At 36.7% G+C, this 26,550-nt stretch overlaps 1 protein-coding gene across 1 annotated transcript in view; it reads left to right on the top strand.

Moving 5' to 3' along the window:
* Positions 1–627: 627 nt before the first annotated feature.
* LOC126811878 (adenylate cyclase type 3) overlaps positions 628–26,550 on the top strand; it is a 48,234-nt gene continuing 22,311 nt past the window's right edge. Inside the window, exons 1-3 of the mRNA XM_050537911.2 lie at positions 628–724; positions 18,649–19,327; positions 22,462–22,611. Coding sequence (XP_050393868.1) covers positions 18,653–19,327; positions 22,462–22,611 — 825 coding nt within the window. The 5' untranslated portion in view covers positions 628–724; positions 18,649–18,652. The remainder of the gene's footprint in view (positions 725–18,648; positions 19,328–22,461; positions 22,612–26,550) is intronic.

The raw sequence follows: 26,550 nt of genomic DNA on the forward strand, positions 1-26,550 counted from the left end.
GGTACATGTGATCACTGGGTGTCCACGCATTTAAAAAAGAGAGGGAGAGAGAAATGGGGTTTAACGTCCACTCGACACAGACTAGGTCATTTCGGGACTAACATGGTTTAATTTTATTTCAATAATTCGCTTGCGCGTAGTGGTCTTTAGCAGCAGTGGGAGAAAACCGGAGGACCCGGATAAAACCCACGAGGTTGAAACGCATTTAAAAGCCAACTGAATAGTTTAAATTCTAGGGGGGAAAAGGAAGTGAAAACTGTGATGTTCGACACACAAAATAAACAAATTTTACCGATTTACTAAAACGATTATCAGCATTTTCAAGCATGGGGACACCATACTGCAAGCTCTGGTTGTATTTATGACGTCACTAAAGCATTCTTTAATTAAAGTTAGTACTATCATTTTTCTAAAAGTTGATCCGAGTAGCCGTCGCCATTATACATCTTTTGTTGTAATACAGAATCAGTTGGACGGTCTCTTCTAATGACTCAATAATGGCTGTAGACTTTAGTAATTAAACAGTCGAGAATATAACCAGACCATTATAGAACTCGACACAAGACACACGTGACTGGTTCTACATGCGAATCAATATATTCTTTAATACATTATAGATAGTGATTTGAGCAGATTTCCCCTAACACTACCACATGTATAGAGTTTATTTAGTGGGATGGTGGAGTTAAAACATATTATCAAAGCGGTCATGGATATATAGTCAGTAAGTTTGATTATTATATTTTTATATTAACTATTTAATTTCTTGTTATTGAAGTACAGTGGTATTTAATTTCTTGTTATTGATGTACAATGGTATTATTGTTTAATATTGTCGCTACCTTGAAGTTAAGTAGTGTTAATATATCTGTTGATGTGATATGTATTATTCTAACATTGTTTGTGACGCTGTAGTCGTGTGGCTAATACACAGCAATGTTCCGGGATCCATCGGAATTTTTCCACTCCGGTTCTTACTTGTCAGGGGTGGAATCTGTGTAGCTCAGAATGAAAGCGTGTCTAGTTAGTAGTTTAATTTACGAGAAAAATAAACTCGATATATATTGTTTTTTCGTTATATAAACGTGTGTTTAAAACGTATGATCTGCCAGTATACTTTGATTTTATTTTAAAACAGTTGTTTATACGAATAAAGTCTTTTACAAAATTTCAAACATATGAAACATTCTGGTTTGTTGATAAATCCCATTTCAATTTCCGTACGTATGGACCAGAAAGGGCCGTAATCACCAACCGAAACAAATACATGTACAATAGTGTTGACAATTTAAGGACTTCGGATATCAAAAACAAAATCAAATGCTCTTTTCCATTTTCTTTGTTGCATGTTTATAAAATCACTCACGAAACTAGGATTTTTTTAAATGTAACCCCGTTAACCAAATCTAGCGATCATTTCCCAATGGCTCAACATTTGAACTTGAAATATTCAGACAACATGAATTGGCTAAATCATCATATTTAGACATTATATTTTGTACATTTAAATCCCGTTTACGGTGTACAGCGATATCTGGGATTACCCCCTTTAAAGTTTAAAGTCTCGTCATTATCAACCAATGATAAAATATGGAGACGTGACAGTCAAACTCATTGATCAAATACGAAGGACACGGGGTAAATATGTACATTTATGTAACAATCTTACTTTTTTGATGCGATTGCCAGTATATTAAGGTGTTTCTGGTTGGTCAGCATTAACCTAGTTTACATTTTTATATGTATATATTGTCATGTTAGATTTCATTTTTTATCATTGCTTGATAATGACTAGAGAAGCCCTGTCTAAATGTCGCTCAGTAATAAGCAGTAAATGTATTCCATATAATTGTGACCTGTATATAGTAGAGAAAGTGGGATTTAAAAATGTGTGTGTTTAAAAACAAGAAAGTTTATAAGGAAAATGTAATAAGGAAGTTGTTATATTAATAGAACTAGTAATAACAGTATAAAACATGCATAGTCATTTGTTTAATTGCCATACTGTTTATATTTAGTTAAACGATCGGTATTTCCTTGATTAATATGAAGGATACTATCGAGTCCCTAATTTTTATAATCTATAATATACTACGTTAACGCTATCCCATCTTCAGTGTTTATATTATCGAGTTTTAGTCAACAAATCGGACAATTTTAAAAATCGATTAAATGACAGAACATCGACATTATATATGATTACACGATAATCGGTACAGTATATCGGAGTCTGCTCAAAACCCTTATCAACAAACAAAGGAAGCAATGCAACTAATGTTAAAAGAAATGTTATATTTAAAGGCGAAAAAAATACGATTGTAGTTACGCCTACCTCTAACTCAATCTGTTTCACAGAGGATTACGAAAGTCTTCTTATATCTCTGTAAAAGATGACTACCTTCACGCGGCGTTAATCATTCGCTCAATGGCGCGTGTATTGTTTACATAAGACGTTACTGGTTCGGGCAGAATGATGTCTTTTACTCAATTTAATACCCATTTACACTCAATAGGAAATAATTTTTACCTACGCCAAACGTCTTTATAAAACAATGTATTAGAATTTAATTTGCCGGGGGAAAAGAGTTAATATTTGTGGCTCATTAAGTCTCGATGGCATCCTTATCAGTGGTTGTAGCGGCCTAGCGAATATTCACTGCTGATCAGTGTGCCTCTAACTCTGCGACTTTCTTTGTGATACGTCACGAGCATCTTGAATAGCCGATATAGGACAAAAGTCATAGCGTGTGAGAATGTCGTATCGTACCCTATCGTACGATTGATTTCCTGTAAAATGGCATGATTAGCTGCGACAGACTGAAGTGAAAATAGCAGTTTGGGCGGTCGGCTTTGAACTACTAGGTCATCCATAGTTAAAATAAGTTTCGATATACCAGCATCCATTAGCTTAACAACATCATTAAAGTAACGAAGCGTTCACTAAAATATCAAATTTCTCACGGATTAATTTACGCTAATATCTACTCAAATTAATTAAAAAAGCAAATCAAAAAACAAATATATATATAGATAAACGCCCGGCTTGGATTCAATCGGATTTACAATAAGTATTATCAACAAAACAAAATGGTGGTTGGCTTATTACATGTACATAGCAAAATGCATAGATCGGAGAAATTTCAATTCAACGTATCTTTGTAAACACTGAACGTGATTGAACAATATTTGGACCGATATTCTTATTGGATATTCATCTTGCACAATATGTTCGCCTGCAAGGGATGGAACCTTAATCAATAGATGAATTTGTAATTCGAGTATTTCGCTAATGCGGGTTTGTTTCCATATGTTTGGACAGGGCCGGATTAAGTTTGTATGAAGCCACTGGCTAACAAAGACACGGGGCCCTTGCATCAACAGTGTAAAGGGGCACATTCTGGTCATTGTCCGTCACACTGACGCAGATGCAATTTGTTTGTTAAAAGAAACTCATAAAATTATAAATAATATGCTTTATATAACAATGTAGAGATAACACAGGATTCGGTAAACGGTCCACTTTCCACTGTGGTCTCTAAGTATAATGTTAACCAAGATATGCGACAAAACAACTAGAATAATAATAATAAATTTAGAACTAATTTTCGAGCACCATAATATTGGGGCTTCTGGAAGCAGTCCAGTCTATCCCCCGCCCCCATAATCCGATCTTGTGTTTGGACATTATCGTCATGATCTTATATGGTAATCACGGGGGTTGGATGGCCGAATTGTTAGCACGTGCGTGCTGTATCATAAAGCCTGTCATTGAGTCAACTGGCGTGGTTTCGAATCCTTGGTTGTACGTGACAAGGAGTAGGTTCGCCTGTCCAACCTCTTGGGTTTTTTCCGGGTCCTCCGGCTTTCTCCCACTGCTAAAGACCCCTACGCGAATGCGAATTATTGAAATAAAAAAATAAACTGTATGTTAGTCCCGAAATGACCTACTTTGTGTCGAGTGGACGTTAAACCCCATTTCTCTCTCTCTCTCTTATATGGTAATCAAAAAAAAACATGCGGAGGTGAACACCTTCACTTAATGGTTATTGATCAAATTAAACTATGGCTGTAACAGATACCTCGAGTAGATATTATAACAAATAGTAACCGGAGATGGCCCACCTAGTTCTATAAGTATTACAGCTATAAGAATCAACTTTTTTTAAACCCTCTAGACGCCGCACTGAGTTAAAAAAAAAATGCGTTCGTGGCGTCCCTGGTTTAACCAAGACTGACAATTTGATTTTGGTTTAAACAATATTTTACAGAAATATTTACATACGTCTATATATACGGATACAATAACAAGCGTTGGAAAGTTAGACGACTGGATATATGATTTGATTTTCAATCGGATTGGACAGAACCACCACTAAAAGTTAATCTCGACTCACAAACTAAACAGATCTGAACGTCTGCCATTGTGTTTTACCCGGAACATATAACTGGGACTGCTCCGTTAACATGAAATTTGATACAGAGATTACATTAGTAGTGTTCGTGTAAGTTATTAATATCCAGTAACTACGTAGATTTATAATCGTTTATTTTTTTCCTCGTTATTAAGGTCATTGAGAAAAAACATCTAGGATTTCAAGAAAACATTTACTTAGGTTTGAAAACCGGTCTTAATTCGGGCTTGGAGTGAAAAATGCTTCACATAAAACAGTAATACAATCCAATCGCTTGTAGGCTATGTGAACTCTTCAAATGAGAAGTGATACCAGGTGTTTAGTATGAGTAAGCACCACCCACCACGACTTATAGCTAACTGAAGCAATGAGTTAGACCTGAGAAATAGGAATCTGATAGCTAGTGTGCAGACGATAACCTAAGGACAAATTCCAGCAACAGGCACCATACCAATGGTTTTTAAATATAGAAGTACTAAAACAAGTTGTTAGCTATGTGAATTCTTCAAACGAAAAGCAGTATCAGGTGTTATAGAAAGAGTAAGCATACTAATGTTTATGTAAATATATTGTCTGAGAATTATATATCAAATTGTGTCTTTCTATGTTGTATCGTTTGATATAATGTGTTCTGTTATGAATTAATCTCACTATTTGTAATAGTTGGTGAAAATTACATCAGCATACCTAGTAATTGACTAGTAATAAGTACGTAAACCTTATCTATCTTATACTTTTGCGAAGACACACAATAAGTTTGCATACGAGAGTGGCCATAATTCGTCACATTTCCCCACATAAATATTTTTAGTCGCGCTTGTCTTGGAAGATATTCGTTTTACATGTTGTTTAATAAGAACTTGTTCAAAGTTACCAAGGCCCCTAATATCAGGGGCGGATCCAGGAATTTTTGCAGGAGGGGTTTTGCCAGGTTCCTTGAGACAATGTATCTCCCCCCCCCCCCAGCTTGAAATTTTTTGAGAAATACATGGTCCCTATCGTCATTTTGGCGATGCACATTCAGCTTTTTAAACAGAGAAATCCAAAATCCTGTTTGACATTAATTTTTATTATGAATTAACATGATCACATTGTGAATCAATTTTATTACACATGTCTATATCATTATCTCGCGGTTGAGTGCCCATCCCGTCGCACCATCTGACGATAAAGGATAAATCACAATTATGACACTTTTCTCATAAAAAGGGTTGTTTGACAAAAAAATGCATGTAGCTGAGCAGCCCCCCCCCCCCCCTTCTTGATCCGCCCCTGAATATTTATTTCGTTTGTCCACGCCACTAACGATACGATTATGAAATAAAATGGGGTTTAACGACCTACTTTTCTGCACCGACTGTGCTAATGATGCCGGGCATATGCAACCCAGTGTACTATGAGGGAAATTGTGCCCAGCGAGTCGGCGTCTTGCTCGATGGAAGTCTATAACTATCATTCGTAATTTCTACTTTTCAGAACGCAAAAGACGAAAAGTAGAACCACGCACGTCAAGCAAAAATCGACTCGAAAATAGGAAATGATCGCCATCTATACTAGACTCAGACCATTTTTTAAACGCGAATAGCGCGTATTCAACTGTCGCCTGGAAATATAGAGACTACAACAACTTCCGAGGCATAACAGCAAGCCAAAATGACAGATCGCTAATATCGCGGTGTGTTAATTTCCCAGTTTCTACTTTTCGAGTTGCATTTTGGCTTGGTATGCGTGTTGGCGACTTCTTACTTACATGAATAATACAAAAATACGACTAAGTTGAAATTACGACACGCTACACAAGCCAAAACGCAACTCGAAAAGTAGAAGTCACGAATAAACCAGGGGCGCTAATATCGCGGTGTGTTTATTTCTTAATTTCCTATTTTCGGGTCGATATTTGCTTGGTGTGTGTGCTGTTGTCTTACATTTTGTTATAACTTCGCATTCTGAAAGGGGCGAAAAATAGATATTGATAGTTATAGTCCATGTGGCAGGCAGATATTCATTACAAATTTGGTGAGTTGATTTAACTATGATTTTCAGTTAGCCTTAGGTCTAAAGTGTCCAAAATTGGTTGATGGACTTCCGGGTCACTTTGCCAAATGTCAGTTTAGAGGCCATTTCATTTGAAATAGTGCGAATCGGGGAAGCCTTCATAACTCCTCAATAGTTTCACCTATGGATATGTAATATGGTTCAAAATGTTCATAATAGAATTCTGCATCTGCTGCTATATGTTGTTTAATCAATACTATCTGTTTTAAAATAAAAGATTAATCTGAAAAAAGCAACATTTTCGATTTATTTTCATGATTTCTGTTCATAAGTTTACTAACAAATCTTGTTTAGACCCATATAAGCCAAATTATCTATTTGGTCAACTAAAGTGATTTGATAGTTATCAGAAACAGTGATCCTAAAAAAATACTGTCTAATATGAGTGTCCCAAATCCAAGATGGCGGAAACTCAAAATGGCAATCAAATTTTCTTAAATGGCCAATTTTTCAGATAATAGTCATTTCATTGTTTGATATGACATGTAATATCCAATTGAAAGGGTTCCCAGTGTTGCTGAACTTGCAATTAACCTAAACAAAGAGTTTGAAAAATCCAAGACGGCGAAAATTCAAAATGGCGGCCAGAATTTCCGTAAAATGAATGATTTTTTGGAAAATGGAATATTTTCTGTTTCATATAGCTTATTATATCTCTTTTATAAGGTTTGCAGAGTCACCGAACTTGAATACATGATGTTAAATGATGTTAATCATAATGCTAAAGATGACATATTCGTTAGATAATATAATATCTGTCTTATCGGACCCTCCAACCCCACCCCATAAGCAATACAATGGGGCATATGGAATTGATATCACAGATCACAAGACATTCTACCAAAATAGCGGGGCATTTTAATTTCATCTCCTATGCCTTTGCACCATTTATGATATTTCCAGTTGTTAAGAATTTAATTTCTCCTATTCGTTCAAAAATAGTAATGTAGTCCGTTTTTTACATTAAAGACTCTATTCCCGGCAATTTTTGTCAGATATGTCTAGTAGGCCTGCAGCCAAAATTTCTAACTTGCTTAGAAACACAATGCCGCTACAAAGTCCTCCCTACTAAGCGAACTATACATATTTGGAAAGCTTATAGCACCAGGAACACAAATCAAGAGAGTTCCAAGCAAATGTTTGCAATAACTCGATTTAGGGCCAGATGAAAATTGTGATAATTGTCAAGTAAATGCTATACATGTATTTATACTAACAATTGTGAAGTTGGCATACAATTACACATATATTATGATACCTAGGATAGGACAGTCTTATCTTTGCTCCGTAAGGTGAACGAAAGGGTTCTCTCCAACCAGGCTCGAAATTTCTGTTGAAAAAACTGATTGTAAATGGTGCTTTCTATAGTATATCCTGGTGGATTTAGCTTATCTTAACAATTCATGAAAAACGATGTAAATTCATGACTACGCAAGTAAAACTACGCAATATAAAATGATAATTCGTATATTATTTCACAGTTATATAAAAAAAAATGTTTCCTTTTTATCCAATATTGTTATAGACCGTGTAGAAAGATGTGGTGTTAAAACGTGTTGCAAATTTCCATATTTCTTGGTAGACCGTAACTTATCATATAAATTAATTGGTATATTATTTTACAGGTATGAAAATGTTTCTGTTTTATCGAATGAACAATTTATTGTTAATTCGCGTAGAAAGATATGGTGTTTAACCATGCTTCAAAAAAACAACTAGTATTTTAGTCGAGTATTTTACAGCTACAAGAAAGTTTACGTTTAATTGAAAATTCCAACAAACAATTTATTTTTAAGTTGAAGAGAGAGTCATATGGTAGACCATATTAAATGCTGTTTAAATGTGTATTTTCATAAACTTTGTATGCAGATAGATTATTATACTGAAGGTCTGTCTGGACAGAAAATAAGATTTTGTGTGAAACAGGTGTCGTGGAAACAATGGGTTCACTAATAGTAACATCAAATATCTGGTTCTTCAAATTGTATTTGTACCTTTTAAGCTAATTCCTGTGAGGAACAAACCTTTCCGCTTCAGCGATAATTCCAATAAATAATTCATTTTTAGAGATAATTTAAATTCAATGGCTACGAAAACACTATATATATGATATATCACAAGCGCTACCTCCTACTAGAAATTCATTTTTCGTTCAATTTTGGCGACCATTTTGGAAATCGGACAGAATTCCAACTGAAAATGGCGTCACAGAAGTGACATAATCTCAAAATTGTCTTAAGTGACAAATATGGCCTCAGAAACAACCCGTCCCCAAATACCGTTTCGATTGTGATACCTTAGCTAAACGTTCACTAAATTGGTACCCTGCCTCGGCGACGTTCAACATTTTAAATTTGACAGTCTACTTAAGACTTATGCTGAGTTTGCACTGAGCGTATTTATTTATGCCAAATGAATAACTTAAGAAGATCACACACATAATTTGGCTAAAATTACCCTGAACATGATTTGGTAGTAAACCTATAAAATTAATCTTAAAAAAATGGCGAAACGTTGCTTTTTCCAGAATAATCTGTTGATTTGGAAAACATATGATTCATTCAACAACAACAACAAGTATCATTTTAGCAGAAGATGTCGTATTTTCTTGCGAACATTGTGAACCATATTCCATATCCATAGGTCAATTTGTTCAGGAGTTATGGAGGTTTCCCTAACGCGTTCAATTTCAATAAAATAACGTAGGCCATTTTTAAAGATGGCCACCAAAATGGAATTTAGCAAAGTGACATGGAAGTCCATCAACCAAATCTCAACACTTCAGCCACCAGGCTAACTGAAAATCATGGTTGATTTTTTTTTACCAAATTGGTAATGTGATGCTCCAAAATCAGAGGTCTGTCACATGGACTATTATAGGATTCGTCCTAGTATTAATCACGACAATTTTAAAGTTGCGGTTTCCAATACCAAGAATGTTAACAGTTTTATCTACTGCATAAAACTATAATTTTAGGTCAAAATCTGGTAAAATTCAGAGTTCAAGCCCTTCCTATCTTATCTGGACCAAAAAGTCAATACAATATAGATGGACCTACAGGATCCGAATCTTTATAGGAGAGAGCGCAATAGGGTTTCACGTTCACTCGACACACACTAGGTCATTGCCGGACTAACATATGGTTCAATGTTATTTCAATAATTCGCTTGCGCGTAGGGGTCTTTATTAGGGGAGGAAACCGGCGGATCCAGAGACAACCCACGAAATTGAACATGCCACCCTACTCCGTGTCACGTACAAGTTGGGAATCGAAACCACGCCACTTCACTCAATGGCAGACCTTATGATCTAGCGCGCACACATTGAACCATTTGGCCACCTAACCCCCACCCTTTTTATGATATTTAGGTGGATTTGTGTGAAATCAAAATGATGGTGGGCCTTTAAGAAATCAGAACACAAGGTTAATATCCGGTGCAGCACGTGCCTACCCATTGTTTGGAAGACAGATACAATTAATAATTAAGTTGGTTGACAATGTTAAAGAAGGATTCAAATTTCTTGAATAACGCGTGGACAATGATTATTGACTTCGGCCAATTAATAAATAGTTCACTGGTCGATATCGTTGCGGGTATGAAGAACTGTGTTTTTATTGGCTGTTTACAGTAAACAACTAAGAACGCGATATAATGGTAGTAAAATATAAAATATATGAAAATATGAAAAACGGTTTGAAAGAAATGTCCAGAGACACAATGTTTTGGGCAAAAGAGCATCAGTTACTGCTACAAAACTCGGCAATTATTTCTGATCTGAGTGAAAATGTAGTCTATGATTCTACTCGAAACTAAGTGTCAGCTTTTAGAAAAAATAGTGTCAATCAAAATCTCCATTGACTAAATACGGAAACGAACTTGTCAGGAAAATGCAGGAGAGAGATATCAATATTGTTGAAGTGACATTAAACACAGTCCATTTAAAAAATTGAATGTCTCTTTGAATAAAATATGATAACGCATACGTTAATGGCTAATGTCACATTAAACCACCATAATGGAAATGACTTATTTATATTTTATATAACATAATACAATAGCATCATATAATTTATCATTAAAATGTCAAAAATTATAGCTGTGCTTAGATCACTGTGCTTGGGTCCGAAGGCCCTACCAGAACAACAGGGTCCGAAAGGGGTGGGTGGGGGAGGGGTCGGGAAAGCAGAATTTCAATTGCTGATATATAGATAATGATTTTTGTGGTACCTGATATAAATGAAGTTTTTAAGCTATAAATCTTATATAATGCATTTTAATTCGATAGCAGACACATATGCCGTGTTATTGATTTAATAACTGTCTAAATAGTGGTTTATATTAGTAGTTTTATTTTTGCTGAATGTTTCATTAGGAATTACGCTACATAGAAAATTAGTTGATCACCATGCCAGTCTAAGCTCAAGTTTAAATTTCCATTGCCAATAGTTCTTAAGACAAATTTTAAGCCATTGAATAACTATGCAAACCGCCATAACCAGTGGATATTGTGGACCGAGTTATTTTTTAGTATGTCGTGCAGCCTCCTTCGAAAATTTCATCACGTGTCTGCACAATAGCAGATTAAAATTTTGTGCGTAGCTTATATCGATGTCAAAAAGTTCAAACCAGTGGGATAAACAACCGTGGTCTGGGGGGTTGGATGGCCGAATGGTTAGCACGTGCGCGCTGTATCATAAGGTCTGTCACTGAGTCAACTGGTGTGGTTTCGATTCCCCGGCTGTACGTGGCAAGGAGTATGATCGCTTGTCCAATCTCGTGGGTTTTCTCCGGGTCCTCCGGTTTCCTCCCACTGCTAAAGACCCCTTTGCGCAAGCGAATTACTGAAATAAAATTAAACCATATGTTAGTCCCGAAATGACCTAGTTTGTGTCGAGTGGACGTTAAACCCCACTTCTCTATCCCTCTCTCTCTCTCTCTCGCTTCAAAAGAGTTATTTTCTACAGGGCCGAAACAACCACCTACATATCAAGTAGGGCGAAATGACTTAAAGCTAACCCAGCACCCCTTATCCGCTTAGGTTCATCCAGATAACTAGGCCAAACATGGCTGTTTTCAGTACCAAAATGTCAACAAACCACTATTTTTCAAGGGAGAAAAGCTAAATATCTTGATCTGAATTTAATTCTCACAAGATAGAAATCAATGGGATGACCATTCCAGTTATTTCACAATTTTTTAGCCATTTTAAATAGAAATTAAAGAAAAGGCAAGCAAGTTTCGAGTCGTAGCATCACCTGGAACAGACAATAGTGGCGTGGGTAGGATTATGATCGGATTCTAATAGTCCACTTTCTTGTCAAGATTGGTGAATTATAAACTATGATCCACCTCGTTCCGTTTGCGGCTCTGGTCAGGGTATCCTGACCCGGCAAATAATGGGGGCCTATAGCCCGGGCCTGTAGAACGCTACAAGAACGGTGAGCGCACCATCGTTGCGCTCTGCCACCAGTGATCATGCACGCGGTTATTGATCGCTCTAGGTAGGCTGACTGCATCCAATAATTAAAAACGAAACTGAAAGCGAAACTTTTACTTTCGTCTTGGTTTCGTTAGGCGCTAAAAAGGCTATATTTGTACCAATTGCGAACCTTCTCCTGACCATTGTGGTTTAAAGCGACCACCAGTTACCCTGCAGATAAACGCTACAGTGACGCTAGAGACCCATGTATATTTCAAAAGACCCCCATCCCCTCGGTGAGTTGCTTGGCGACAAGCTCCTCCGGGCCCTGTTTATATCTCTTGAGTACAATGCAAACAGTGCGATTTGATTTTAGTTTTCTTCGGGTTTGGGGGCTGATCAGTTGGATAATTGAAGAGTAATTTATACATATAATTTTGAATTGCATTAAAAGTTTTAAATATTTACATAAGGTCTGTCATTGGGTCAACTGGCGTGGTTTCGATTCCCCGGTTGTACATGGGTTTTCTCCGGGTCCTCCGGTTTCCTCCCACTGCTAAAGATCAGTACACGCAAGCGAATTATTGAAATAAAATTGAACCATATGTTAGTCCCGAAATGACATAGTTTGTGTCGAGTGGACGTTAAACCCAATTTCTCTCCCTCTCTCTTTAAATATTTAAGTTTAATTGTCTGTTATCTTTGTTTGACCTATTAGGACACAAGTAATAAGCAATTTCTGTACTACTGAGTTACCAATATAATTATTATATAAAGTGTCTGGGGAAACAAAGGCCGTAAATTAACTAATGGATTACAATTTTTAAATCTGTGTAATAAAAGCTGTTTAAAGCCACTCTAGAGTGTCACCCTGCTTTGTGTGCGACAAGTTTTCGTGCAACACCATTATAATATAATAGCGAGTTCTTACATTGCGCACAGTTCTATCAAAGCTAATGCCCAAAGCGCATTTAGCTCTCCACTTATCACATGATAAAAACACAATTAATATTAATAAACAGTCGAAAAAAGATGTGTCGTTAAATGCTTCTTAAAACAGCCAGGAGATTGTGCATTCTTTATGGTTAATGGTAATGAATTCCATAGATTTGGTAAAGTGTATGAAAAGCATCTATGACCGTATGACTTAGGACTAAAAGTAAAGCCCGTCGTACACGAGCAAATTTCTTAGAGGAAATTTGCCATACCAGATTTGACAAAAGCAGGCATGCATAGCTTTTCGCCAAATAAATGTGTCAAAGATTTGGAACTTATGCTCGTGTACGATAGGCCGTCAAATAAACTTGCCACAAATCTGCGCACGCATATAATGATATCACTTTCATTTTTCGACGCAGGGGCGGATAAGTGCAAAGAAAAAGTAGTTGAACTTTCGATTATCGTCTCGTTGATTAAATTGATACCGCATCAACAACAGGACACCTATTCCACAACCCATGGCCACTTTTCTACGCGTCAAGGGCATCGTAATCACGCTGTGAAATCACTATTTTGAATTTTTTTTGTACACAAGTTGGCTTTCTTTTTGTTCTATGAATGCGGTTCTATCACAGTTCCGACCAACCATGTGAAGTGGCGCTGTGATCGTCAAATATATTTGATGGCTTCGTACACGGTTAAAGAAATTTTGAAGAGACCGTCAAAGAAATTTGTCAAATTTTCTTTGCTCGTGTACGACATCCTTAAGGTACCACAATACATCATTCACGTTCAGACAGAAGATTTCTTTAGGGGGAGATAAGAAACAAGCATTGAGGACAAGCAGCCTGGGGCTTCGCTTTTCTGCAATTTGTAGGCTATGTACAGAAGTTTGAACTTAATTCTGCTTTCCACTGGAAGCCAATGTAAATCCTTTAACAGGGGTGTGGTATAACACTTTCGATATAGTGTACAAGTGCCGTTCTTGTGTATTTTCTGTAATTCTTGTTATTGACTAATTAAGACAGGAATCATGTTGGTTGTTAATATTACTATATTATATGTTAACAGTTAATCAAAATAAATTACAGCAGACAATTAATGTAACAAATATTGGTTCAATGCTTAATAGTAGATAAGCTTCAATGTGGATATGGGAATTGACATAAACTTCTGTCTCCAAATATCCAAATACAGGTAAATAAGGTCTGTCCTTAGGAATGTGATCTATTTTAATTTCCCAATGACACGGTTGTAGCAAGCCGCCTCTTAACTAATTCATTTGAGTCTATATATCCCATGAATTACCGAGGGCATTAATCCCATAAATCCATCTTCTATACAAATAATATAAACGCTATAGCCCGTAGACGTTAATTACAATTTATAAGATCAATTTAAAGTGTAAAATAAAGAATACTGGAGACAGGTGACAGAAATATATAAGACAATATGAAGTAGATATAAATGGGGGGGGGGGGGTTAATTAAGGTGGATTAAAGTCCATTAAAATATAGTTCATTGAATTAAGTAATACTCCGCGGATTAGCACGATGAATTAAACATTTACTATTGGGTCGCAATTCACTCGTGCATATGGTACTAGCTGTGTAATTTTTTCGGACATTTCATTTCTGCCCCACCCCTAAATACATCGGACTCGTGCGCTTATGTTACCAACAAATGATGCTATCTAACTATAAACGAAGCGGGGGTGGGGTGGGGTGGTCGAATGGATAATGCATGCGCGTTGGATCATAAGGTCTGTTACTGAGTCAAGTGGCGTGGTTTACATTGCCCGCTTGTACGTGACAAGGAGTAGGGTCGCCTGCCCAACCTCGTGGGGTGTCTCCGGGTCCTCAGGTTTCCTCCCACTGCTAAAGAGGAAATCATTGAAATATAATTTAACCATATTGTATTCCAAAAATGACCCAGGCCCTTATTCACGAAAACTTAAACTAAGATACAATCGAAATTTTAAGAAATACTGCAATTCGATTGGCTGACCAGTAAAATCAATTTGCATATATCCAATTTGCATATTGGTCAGCCAATCGAATTGCAGTATTTCTTAAAATTTCGATTGTATCTTAGTTTAAGTTTTCGTGAATAAGGGCCCTGGTTTGTGTCCAGTTGACGTTATTTATCTGGTTAGTGAATATTGTTATCTGTTAACATCATAAAAGGGTGGTTTTTCTCATTGATTTGTTCACGAAAATATACTTCAGACTGGCTGGTTTTTGCAGCCTCAATACCGGTTTATGTACAGAGAGCGAGCGAGAGAGAGAGAAATGGGGTTTAACGTCCACTTGACAAAAACTAGGTCATTTCGGGACTAACATGTGGTTCAATTTTATTTCCATAATTCGCTTGCGCGTAGGCGTCTTTAGCAGTGGTAGGAAATCTGAGGACCCAGAGAAAACCCTTGAGACAATTTAGGATCTTTATAAAATTGTCTCTTCAATTTTGTCTATAAAGTCAAATCTCACGTACTTAATGAACGTGGGTATAGTTATTCGTAAAAAAGTGATATTTTGGTCAAATTATAATCATTGTCAAAATAGTCATCAAATTCTGGCTGTTTATTGACCTATGGTTGATAGACCAAAAATAGGTAATGTTTCCTATCTTATTTGTGGGAAATAAAGAGTTTTATTCCTTATATGGCGTGGAAATTAACGTCAAGGTTATCGAAGACCTGCAGAAATTAGGGGGTATAAATTAGGGTGTAGAGGCGAGCTGGATTAGAGCTCACCCAGAAATTCCTACCAGCCATTATCATTGAAACTAGTTGTGAAACTATTTTATGCTGTAGTCTTATTAAAGATCACCAGAAAGTAGTACTACACCTTGAGTGGTGTAAACCTTATATTCGGAGGCGTGTTTCACTCAAAGTAGTTTCACACTACAATCACACGGGTGGCAACTATAGTTGCCATTTCCGATCGCGTAACTCCTCACGTCTACACCACATTCGGATGAGTGTTATATTTAAAATGGTGTAATTTTACTCTTAAATTGTTTACATTCGTGTGTGTAAATTATTCATTACACCTCAGTGCAGGATTTTTTATAATTTACACTTCTATATTAAACATGCATTATGTAAGAGCTAAATCTGCCTATTGCGGGTCTTTCTTTTGGTCTGAAATGTTATCTGAATTATTAAGTAGGCATTCATCAACTTATCCAGTCCGTAATCAACTCTCGATGCCATCGTTACCCTGCGATATTTAGTTGATTTAAATATATTTTGTGATGGATAATTTAACGTAAAAATGCATAATCAAGACTTTGTTTATTATCGTACCGACGTTAGTAATGAAGCAATTTGACTGAAATTTTCAGCATATTCTGTTTTCATTATCTATTTTTAATTATTATAGCCAGAACTGTCAGCTCTTATCTAATCTTAAGTAATGCCCCTTGAACTCTTACACCCAAACTGGTGTAATAGTGTAAATATTTATTGAAAACAGTTGCAGAATAGAGTTGATTGAATAACTCTTTCAAGCCAACGACTTTTACGTTCAGAAGACTTGAAATTGAGTTTAGGTGCCCCTGTGAAAATCAGTATAGGTGTTTAGTTCGGCACATTTACATACAGAACGTCCGTTAATTTGCTTCATTTTACAACAACTTTAAATTTACAAATATCCACCAGCAGACCAATTCAAAGTTAACTGCCGTTGAGCAATTAGACATCCCGTAAACATTTACAATGAGTTGATAGTGTGGTTTATTCATTTATGCACGTCATCTGAATTTAAAATAAGTGTTTAAGATATTGTATACGGTAATATTTTGGAACATTTACACGTTTTATATTGTAAACACTTGAGGTAATGATAATATTTTAAGAGTAAAACACTCTTATATAGGTTATACCTGTGATACTAAGGAAATCAACGCTATATTTTACGAAAACACCCAGATTGTAATAGAATGGTGTAGCGCATCCAAAATAAGCACCCATTAGCGGCTATAATTACACCGTCCGCTTCTGCTTAAGGTGATATTGCAGACAAGAGAGGGATCCACTCGACACAAACTAGGTCGTTTTGTTACTAACATATGCTACAATTTTATTCAATAATTCACTACCGCGTAGGGGTCTTTAGCACTTGGAAGAGCCCAAAGAAAGGACATGAGGTTGGGCTGGGGACCCTACTCCTCGTCACGTACACGCTTGGTATCGAAACCAAGGCACTTGACCCCATGCCAGATCTTATTATGTAAGCCGCACGCCTTAGATCATTTGATCACCCTCACCCCACCCCACCCATCCGACAAGTCCAGTCCATTCCGATTTCGTATCAGTTTGCTATACAATCGGCGGTATAAAAATAATCGATGAAGAATAAAGAGCAAATAATTAACATTCTACTTCTTGGGGTCGTATTTAATTACACTAATAGCTAATAGAAATCCATAGACTATTCATTTTATTTCAATAATCGATAAATCTCGTTGGTTTAATGCTAATCACAAAAAGACTATTGATTTTTTTTTGATTTTTGTTTTATGCCGATATAAAATCTTAAGGAGTATTATGGGCCAGTGTCTAATCTTTGTTTAAGAGGCACAGTGACACAAGAGACTAGTAAACATTTTCCTTATTTAAAGATACATTATGGGAGATTAGAGAACTATAATGGTTAAAAACTAGATAATAAAGGCAATTGGCTGAATATTTCAGTCAAATGGATCCACTATGAACCGAGAAATAAGCGATCGAAAGGACGCATAGCCTCGTTCATCATTACTAAAGTCGGTACGACAAAAATCATAGTCTCGATTATCCATTTAATCGTTAAATCGAGAAGGAAATTTATGCAGCAAATCGGATCATAATCCAACAATTATCGCAGGCTAGCGTTGACATCGAGAGTTGATTATAGTCTGGACACGTTAATTAATGTTTACTTAATAGTTTATATAACATTTCAGGCCTATAGAAAGACCTAGAATAGGCAAATTTACTCTTGGATAATGTATGTTTAACGTTAACTAAGATACACCCGCCCACACATCCGCTGTGTCTCGGAAAAAAAGATAACCATAGCCAGCAGCTTATCCGAAGAGAAAATTTGGATGGTGGCCAAATTGGATCTTTTATGCCTTCAATAAATCGTTATGACCCAAATTCTTCACCAAATTTAAACGAAATCTGTTAAAAACAAAAAAAGATGAGGCAACTACCACTTTGGCCTCGATATTTGTGGATAGAAATGATTTATAGCTTATTTTGTAGTATGTTATATTTTTAATGAAACAATTCACTTGCTTGTAGGTGTCTTAAACAATGGAAGTAAAATGGGGTTTAACGTCCTACTGTTCTCCGACTAATGATGATGGGCATACGCCATACAGTGTGCTACAAAGAAAATTTTGCCCGGACAGCGGCACTACTGCCTACTCTTATATCGAATTCCAACTGCTAAGGGATCTTTTAAGTGCACGCCATTGTGTACACGGGACCTCGGTTTTTCGTCCCATCCGAACGACTATACGTTCCTTTGCCAGGCCCCCTGTTCTGCACCACTGACAAGGAGGAACCACATCGGAAAAATTCAGATGAACTTTCTCCGCCAACCAAGGGGCTAGCGAGCCAACGTCGTAATCACTGAGCCAACGTGACTCCGTGGAAGGAAACCCGCGAAAACACACCGACCCTACTTCTGTTTGCATACAAGCATGGGAAATACTGGGAATCGGACTTCTACACATGCATCGATGATAGACCTAAAGCGTAAGCCTACTCAGCCACCTGTATAAAAAGTAAATGGCTTACATGTCAAACATTTATTTATTTTTCAGAAAAATGAAATCACCAACACCAACAACAAACACCATTGCATACACCGTTAACCATGGAAAAACAACAGACACCAGTGCGTACACTGCTGACCATGGAAAAACAACGGAAGACGATTCGTCACAAAAGAATGAAAATTCGGAACCGCCACGACTGGCGTGTGGCTATTTTGGTACAGCATTTCCTGATAAATTGGACGAAAATTTATATCAAAGATTTTTCCGACGTCAAAGAGTGGAATGTTCAGTGCTAATAGTCTTCGCGACTGTGCTTTACTGTGTGTGCGTTATTATACTGGAGATTATCAGTAAATATATTTACAAATCCAACGCCAGATATTTTATATTAAGAATCGGTATCAACTGTGCTGTGTTAATATTAACAACCTTCTTTCACTGTGTCGACCGATTTTCAAATCTATTTCACAAATTTATATTCTATCCTTTTATACCTTGGGGTTTGTTTTTTATTGTTGTGTTTTTTGACACCGGAAGTCGTGATATTAACACTCCGTCTGACGGATTGACCGTTACCTTACTCTTGATATTTGTTACTTTTTTGACTTTACCGAGACGTCTTGTAGAGTGCTGCGTGGTAGCTGTTATAATTTGTGTTGTTCATATAATAATCGTGACAATATTCTGGTATCAACAACATAACCCTTTTCTTCTTGGTAACCAGGTAAGTTGCTATCGCCTAACATGAAGCATGCAGGCGTGGTTTCCCATTGTGGTTTTTGACTGAGGTCCCGTGTACACATTGGCGTACACATTCTATACTTGAATCACTAACGGTCCTTATGGTCTAAAGCGCACGCTTTAGTCCTCTGGACCCCCTTCTGACCGTTAAATATCAAATTGGCTAAAATCTTATAAGCGAGCGCTGGTGGTCATAAATTACGTTAAAAGTTGAGATAAATCACACTGCATGTAGAAATTGATTGAAATGAAGTTCTGACATTTGTCTAACTTTGTGACAAAGGTAGCATTGATAGAGTAGATTAAAGCCAGCGTAAAGCCGTACAGGCTGGCATTATACAAGGTTAGTTATGATGGAGATTTCATTGAGTAGGGAGAAGCAATTGTTATAAAATAATGGCTAGGGAATAAAAACAACACTGATTGATTAATATTAACGTATTGCAATACATGACTGGCATAGTATACATACAAGCTAATCCAATCTTAAAGAAACATTCCCACGAAAATTCTACTAAGGATTGTTATTTGCAATAAAATTATGGCGTATTTGGTGTACATGGAACGAAGAGACACCCAATCTTTTTAGAAAAATACTGGATTCTCGGAAACACCGCAGGACAAAAATGTAAGTTTGTCACTAACTGGCAGTCTGTCTACTCGGGTGACGTAAAGAACGCTTCTTCTGCGTTGATCTAATGACTATGGGTTGTAAGAAGACTAAGAAACACTGATATTAGGTCTTATAATCACGAAATATCGGAGTTATACTTGTAGATATCGCGGATACTGTTGTTTTCAATTCTTGGTGTGTTTTATGTTTATGCTTCAACCAGTTTATTGGTTTATATTTCGACCATATTTCTTCAAATTCTAACTGTCAATATGTACACGGGAGGATCTCGGTTTTTCGTTCCATTCGAACGACTAGGCACGATGTTCTTGTCAGCCCAACATCAGTCATCCCTGACAAGTGAACACCTAGCTTGAAAACTCCCAAAGGGTATTATTAGCCTATTTTGGTGTCGGGTTTTTGATTTCGTGGTGAGGGTGTTTTATTCCGAAACAAAGAACATATCTACAGACTTTGGTTTAAACAAAAAAAAAACCACAAAAAACGTTATAGTTCTGGTTCGATTTTAATCATTTATAAGCAAACCATTAATTTGCTTTGATTTGCGACTTTGATAAAGCTATGTAAGGTAATAATTATGAATCTGCTAATAAATAATGCATTTGGTAATAGAAAAAATGAAAATACTAATTGCCATAGAGGTTGTTTTTTCTTTTTTAAAAATTATTTAGCTAAGTAATAGGATGTAAGTCAGATCGATTTCCATTGTCAACAGTTCCGTATAAATCGTGATCGTCACTAGAATCATTTAAGATAATTACAACAGGTTAATGTAATTTTTGTTGAAATATAATTTATTTTTCCATTAAGCTTATTTGATGACTGATAATAACATTATGAATGAGGATGTTTTAGTCAACACAGAGGTTAGCTGTGTAAATAATACACATATAAAACAGGCCAACAATAATCAATAGGCTTAAATACGGTACGTATATATAAAACCATAGTTTCCAGTTAAAGGTGAAGCTCCACCGATTTAAAAGGATAGGAGAATAGGGTTTAACGTCTATCGACACAAACTAGGTCATTCCGGGACTAACTTATGGTTCAATTTTAATTGCGTAGGACTTGCTCGTAGAACTCGGACAAAACCAGCGAGGTTGGACAATAGCCAAGCAGCTCCTTGTCAAAAGATCGAAACCCACTTGATTCGACGACAGATCAAATGCGAAAGCGTTACCCCCGCCCCCCAACACACACACACACACATATTACTATATTCTGATATAACGATGACAGCCACTAGCAGCAACTTTACCACGTTCTAGACGCCCCCCGTTCAATTTAACTTCACACGAATTTGAAAGATCTGGTCTCAGGCCACAATTATTTCCTCCATTCAGTCATCCATGAATGTATTTCCCGTTAATCCTTTTTGAATGACCATTTTTTTTACTTTTGGTGTAGAATCGAAGAATTCTTCCATTTTTAAAGCAATATATATTTTGATGCTGAATCATAGAATGTTTTCAAAATTAAGCTGTGGGCGAACAAGTAACGCCAAGGCTAACAAACGATATCATCTTCTTAAAGTATTGACCAGAGAAACCAGAAATATTTACTATTTAATAATAAACCATTTTACGAAGGAAGATAAATTTTATTACATTAAGTAACCTAATTACATTTAATTGTCTTAAATAGCTGGTTTATGCTAAATTACCAATCAGAAGAAATAAACCTCAAGTCCTAGAATCTGATTATCAATATTTATAATATGACATGGAATGATACGAACAATATGGACACAAGGTATATTCCCAGACCCCAATCGAAAATTGTCTCTTTTTTTTTAAGAAAAAAAAAAGTAAGGGGAAACTTCTATTATGACAATTTTGATTATGTCATATCTAAGTCACAATTACCAAAAATTCGGAAGTAATGTCCCATTGTGCCTAAACAGTATTTTGGTGGAATTATTTTTACAAAATGTCCTCCGCAAACACATTTAACTTTTACATTTCAGGTTAAGTGCACAGGTGTAAAAATCAAAAGATTATAAAATACCTTTATTATTCTTACAGAATCTAATTCTAACTTAAAGTAGCTAAGTCCCTAACTCAACATTTACCATAATATTCAAAATGAAATACACAAATTAGAATATAATATTGGTTCATATTAATCAATATTGATGTTGTTATCTTACCCTGAAGATATATTTAAGACTCGGTGGTTTCGGATGGCATTAGTAATTTGTATCCTACAACACAATGCGGATTGCGGAAGTAATTAATAATGGCTGATTCACAAACGACAAAATAACAATTAAACAAAAGTAAACAAATGCCGGTCGATTTGGATTGTTCACATATTTCCCAAAACATAATTGATTAGAAATTACAATGCACAATTTCAAAATTGAATACACATCACTTTCGTCTATTTTAATGTTCCAAAGAATAGAGCCATAACCCTTTAAAGACACTTAAAGTAGATGTTTGTACTGAAAAATTAAATCTTTTACTTTTATATTATAGATTGGTGCTAATGTTTTACTGTGTCTTGGATCTGGTCTGCTGGGTTCTATCTCATATCTATATTTCGATAGACAACACAGAATATCATTCCTGGAGACAAGGTCATCACTTTCCGTCGAGGTCACCATAGAACAAGGTCATTTAGAACAGGTATTTTAATTGGTTTCTAATTTATATAGCTCAAAAAGGATATTCGCCAATCCGCATTACGTTTTGTTCGCTTAGCACAATTGGAATTATCTACAATTGTCTACAAGTTTCACGAGACATGAAAATCATCCCACAACAAAATAAAATTGTGGAGTACATTCACTTTAAGAATTTTTCTCCATATATTTGTAAGCGTGATTGGAATGTTTTCAATAAGCAATAAGATATATATAATTGGATTGTTCCCAAATAATGATATCTTTCAATACGATTTATATTGTATACTCGAAATGTTCCCAATAAGCAATAACAGTTAAGTGATACAATAAAGTTATATTGTTCTCAGTAAGCAGTAAGGTTTATAATATTGTTTAAATGACATAAATAAATAAATATAGCTGTATGGTGTTTATAATGTTATCAATAAGCAATAAGGTTTATAATGTTATTATCAATAAGCAATAAGGTTTATAATGTTCTCAATAAGCAATTATAGCAGAGCTCGTGCGAGGATGTTGGGGGACAGCCGGGACAATTGTACAGGGGCCCGGAGCCTAGAGGCCTAGAGGTATGCCGAGTAATGTTTTTTTGAATAAATTAATAAAGAATACACTGTTACTTGATCGTAAAGTAGAAGAAACCTGGTGACTATTCTGAATATGAGTAGCCTACATGTAGCTACCTAGTGGCGTGGGTAGGATTAGAATCGGATTCTGTCAATCCACTCTTTTTGGAAAGATTGGTGAATTAAAAACTATAAGTCACCTGTCCGGGCCTTCGCGCCGTGAGGCCCCGACCCGTCATTGTTCCGTTTGATGTTCTCGTCACCGTCAGGGTATCTGGGCCCCGGCAGGTAATCCGGACCTAATCCGGGCCTGTAGAACCCTACAATGATGGTGGGTGCGCCAGAGTCGCGTTCTGCCGCCAGTGGTTGTCGATCGCTCTAGCTAGGCTGCCTGGTATCCCATCATTTTCATTTTGATATTTTAGAATCTGATGGTCACGGTGTTTTCCATTTGTTGCTTGCTTAAAATTTCCTGACAAAATTATGTACATATGATATTATTACATCAGTAAAACTAGAAACTAAAACGTAGTGCATGTATTTGGTATTTCATATGTTTTGTCAAAGGGCCCCGAGCAATAGTGTGTATAATGTTATGAATAAGCAATCAATAGGGTTTATAATGTTCTCAATAAGCAACAGGGTTTATATACTATTCAAAAAAAAGTAGGGGATATTTGATTTTTAAGTGTTATTAAAGTCACCTAATGAAACTGACGAAGAAACAAATGACAAAATGAAATGAAGTTCACATTCATCGATTTATTCCAAATGATCGTTAGACTAAGTAAGGCACAGACTGACCATTATAAGGGTAAAATGATACCCGGGGTCAAACAGCAAAGTTACCACAGCATCACAACCAAGTCAGTAACGGGTAAATCCTCCTCTGTTTGCCAAACAAGCATTGATCCGACGTGGCATACTCCTAATGAGACGTCTAAGGTCATTTTGGTCCAGATTGTCCCATTCCTGTTGCAACGCAGCAGCAAGTTCTTGGACATTGGCAGGACGTTGTTGACGTTGACGTAACCTCTGTCCAAGCATGTCCCAGACATGCTCGATGGGGGAGAGGTCGGGACTCGGTGCTGGCCAAGGTAATGTGGTGATGTTCTGTTGTTGGAGGTAACCTGTAACGATCCTGGCCCTGTGACATCTTGCGTTGTCATCCTGGAAGATGAAACGGCGGCCATGACGTCGTGCGAACGGCACAACATGGACTGCCAAGATGTTGTCCCGGTAGTACTGGCCTGTAACACGCCCTGCAACAACATGTAAAGCCGTTCTTCCAGCAACAGTGATGCCTCTCCACACCATAACAGAACCACCCCCAAATCGATCATGTCTGATGACGTTAACGTCTTGGAAGCGCTCGTTTCGACGACGCCACACCCTCCTACGTCTGTCCAAAAAATCAACAGTGAACCTTGACTCATCTGAAAACATCACATTGCTCCAGCGTCGATTATCCCAGTGTTGACGATCCCTACACCAACGACGTCTTGCCTGAATGTGATGATCTCTCAAACAAGGGATCACGCGAGGACGTCGGGCGCGAAGGTGACCCCTATGCAGTCGATTCCGAATCGTCTGGCCACTCACTCTCACACCAGTGTCTGTTTGAAGACGAGCGCTGATCTGATTTGCTGTGATGACACGATTTCTCAAGGCCAAGGTACGGATAAATCGATCCTGGGCTTGAGTTGTCGCCCTTGGTCGACCTGAGCGTGGTCTGTCCTGTACAGATTGTGTATCACGGTATCTGGACCATAGCCTGCTTATGACAGACTGAGAAACATTCATCGTCCGCGCCACAACCGCCTGTGTTGTGCCGATCTGTAGCATGCCAAGGGCACGTAACCTTTCATTTTGGGTAAGCCGACGCATATCAAAATTTGTTTTCTGGTCACTAAAACAATTAAACTGATGTTTCCACCCTGGAATTCAATGCCACAATGACTGTAACATTCAAAGTCAGAGTCGTGCAAATCTTGGGTTGGACCCCCATGATGATCCCAAGCATCACCTGCATTCCATGCGGTAGCTATTGGTGCGTTTGGGCGTCACATGTAACTGGAAATGTTTCTTCTGTTAGGTTCTATAGTGACTTTTTTCGTAGTCATTTGCATATTTTAGTATTATGCCCCCAAAATCAAATATCCCCTACTTTTTTTGAATAGTATAATATTCTCAATAAGCAAAAGGGTGTATAATGTTCTCAATAAGGTTGATAATGATAACAACCTGGGCTTCCGCAATTAGGTTTATACAGTTCTCAATAATTGATAAGGTGGATACAGTTCTCAGTAAGCAATACGGTTGATACAGTTCTCAGTAAGCAATACGGTTGGTTTTATTTTCAATAACCAATACGTTGATATATACAATCGGTATGTTCCCCAATGCGCAATAAGTTTTAATATGTTCACAATAAAAATTGCTCGTAATCATCGACGAGGTTTCTTAACACGTTTGGAATGTTACCAGATAAGCAATAAAAGTTGTCCGTATAACATGAATGTTCCGTGTAACAAAACATTAAGTTGTGCCACAAAAATGTTCATAAATAGGTAATACGTTTCGTATTATCAAACCTGGAAATAATGCACCTGTCACAGACGATGTCAGGCACAGATTAATACATGTCCTGCACTAAGTTGAACATGTCGGGTACTATTTCATTAGTGTCTGACATTTTGTCAGGTACATATAAAACCGTTATTTCCAGGCCTGCGTATTATCCATTAAGTGTTTTCCCAATGAGTAGTTAACACTCCCAAAAAAGTAAAAAGAGACATTCATGTAATGACAATGGTTCTCAGTCACCAGTATGTGTTTCAACTAGAATGTTCTGTAATGCGAAATAAGGTTTATATCACAAGCATTCATATTCCATTCTTTGATTAAAGTTATCGACCCCGACCCCGGTGGAGCGGACAGTATTTGATTTTGTTTCTGGTCTTATATAAAAGTGGTATGTACTTAAAACCAGTGTTTATTATATACACGTTACACCAATTTCATTTAAATCCATTTAAAATTGATTGATATATCTTCACTCAAATTCGGAAATAATATAGACCTGCCCTGGAAACGAGTTTGCCAACAAAACATCCTAAATTTTCACAAACGCCGGTGGCGTCACAGTGACAAGATGTTTATTAAGAGTGCTGTTTGCTCTACAACTAGACGGCTCGGATGTGTATTTGTTAACGACTCATTGATTCCTTAATCAAAATAAGCTAAAACAGTTAATTACTGGATGTTTGAAATGAAATCGGGCGAGATAAAGTAGCATAGATTATTAAAAGAGCGGTTGATTATAAATCACACATGTAATTTAGAGTTTATCATAAATATGGCACGCCCAGGAC

This window comes from Patella vulgata, chromosome 1, assembly GCF_932274485.2.
Source record: "Patella vulgata chromosome 1, xgPatVulg1.2, whole genome shotgun sequence".
NCBI lineage: Eukaryota > Metazoa > Mollusca > Gastropoda > Patellidae > Patella > Patella vulgata.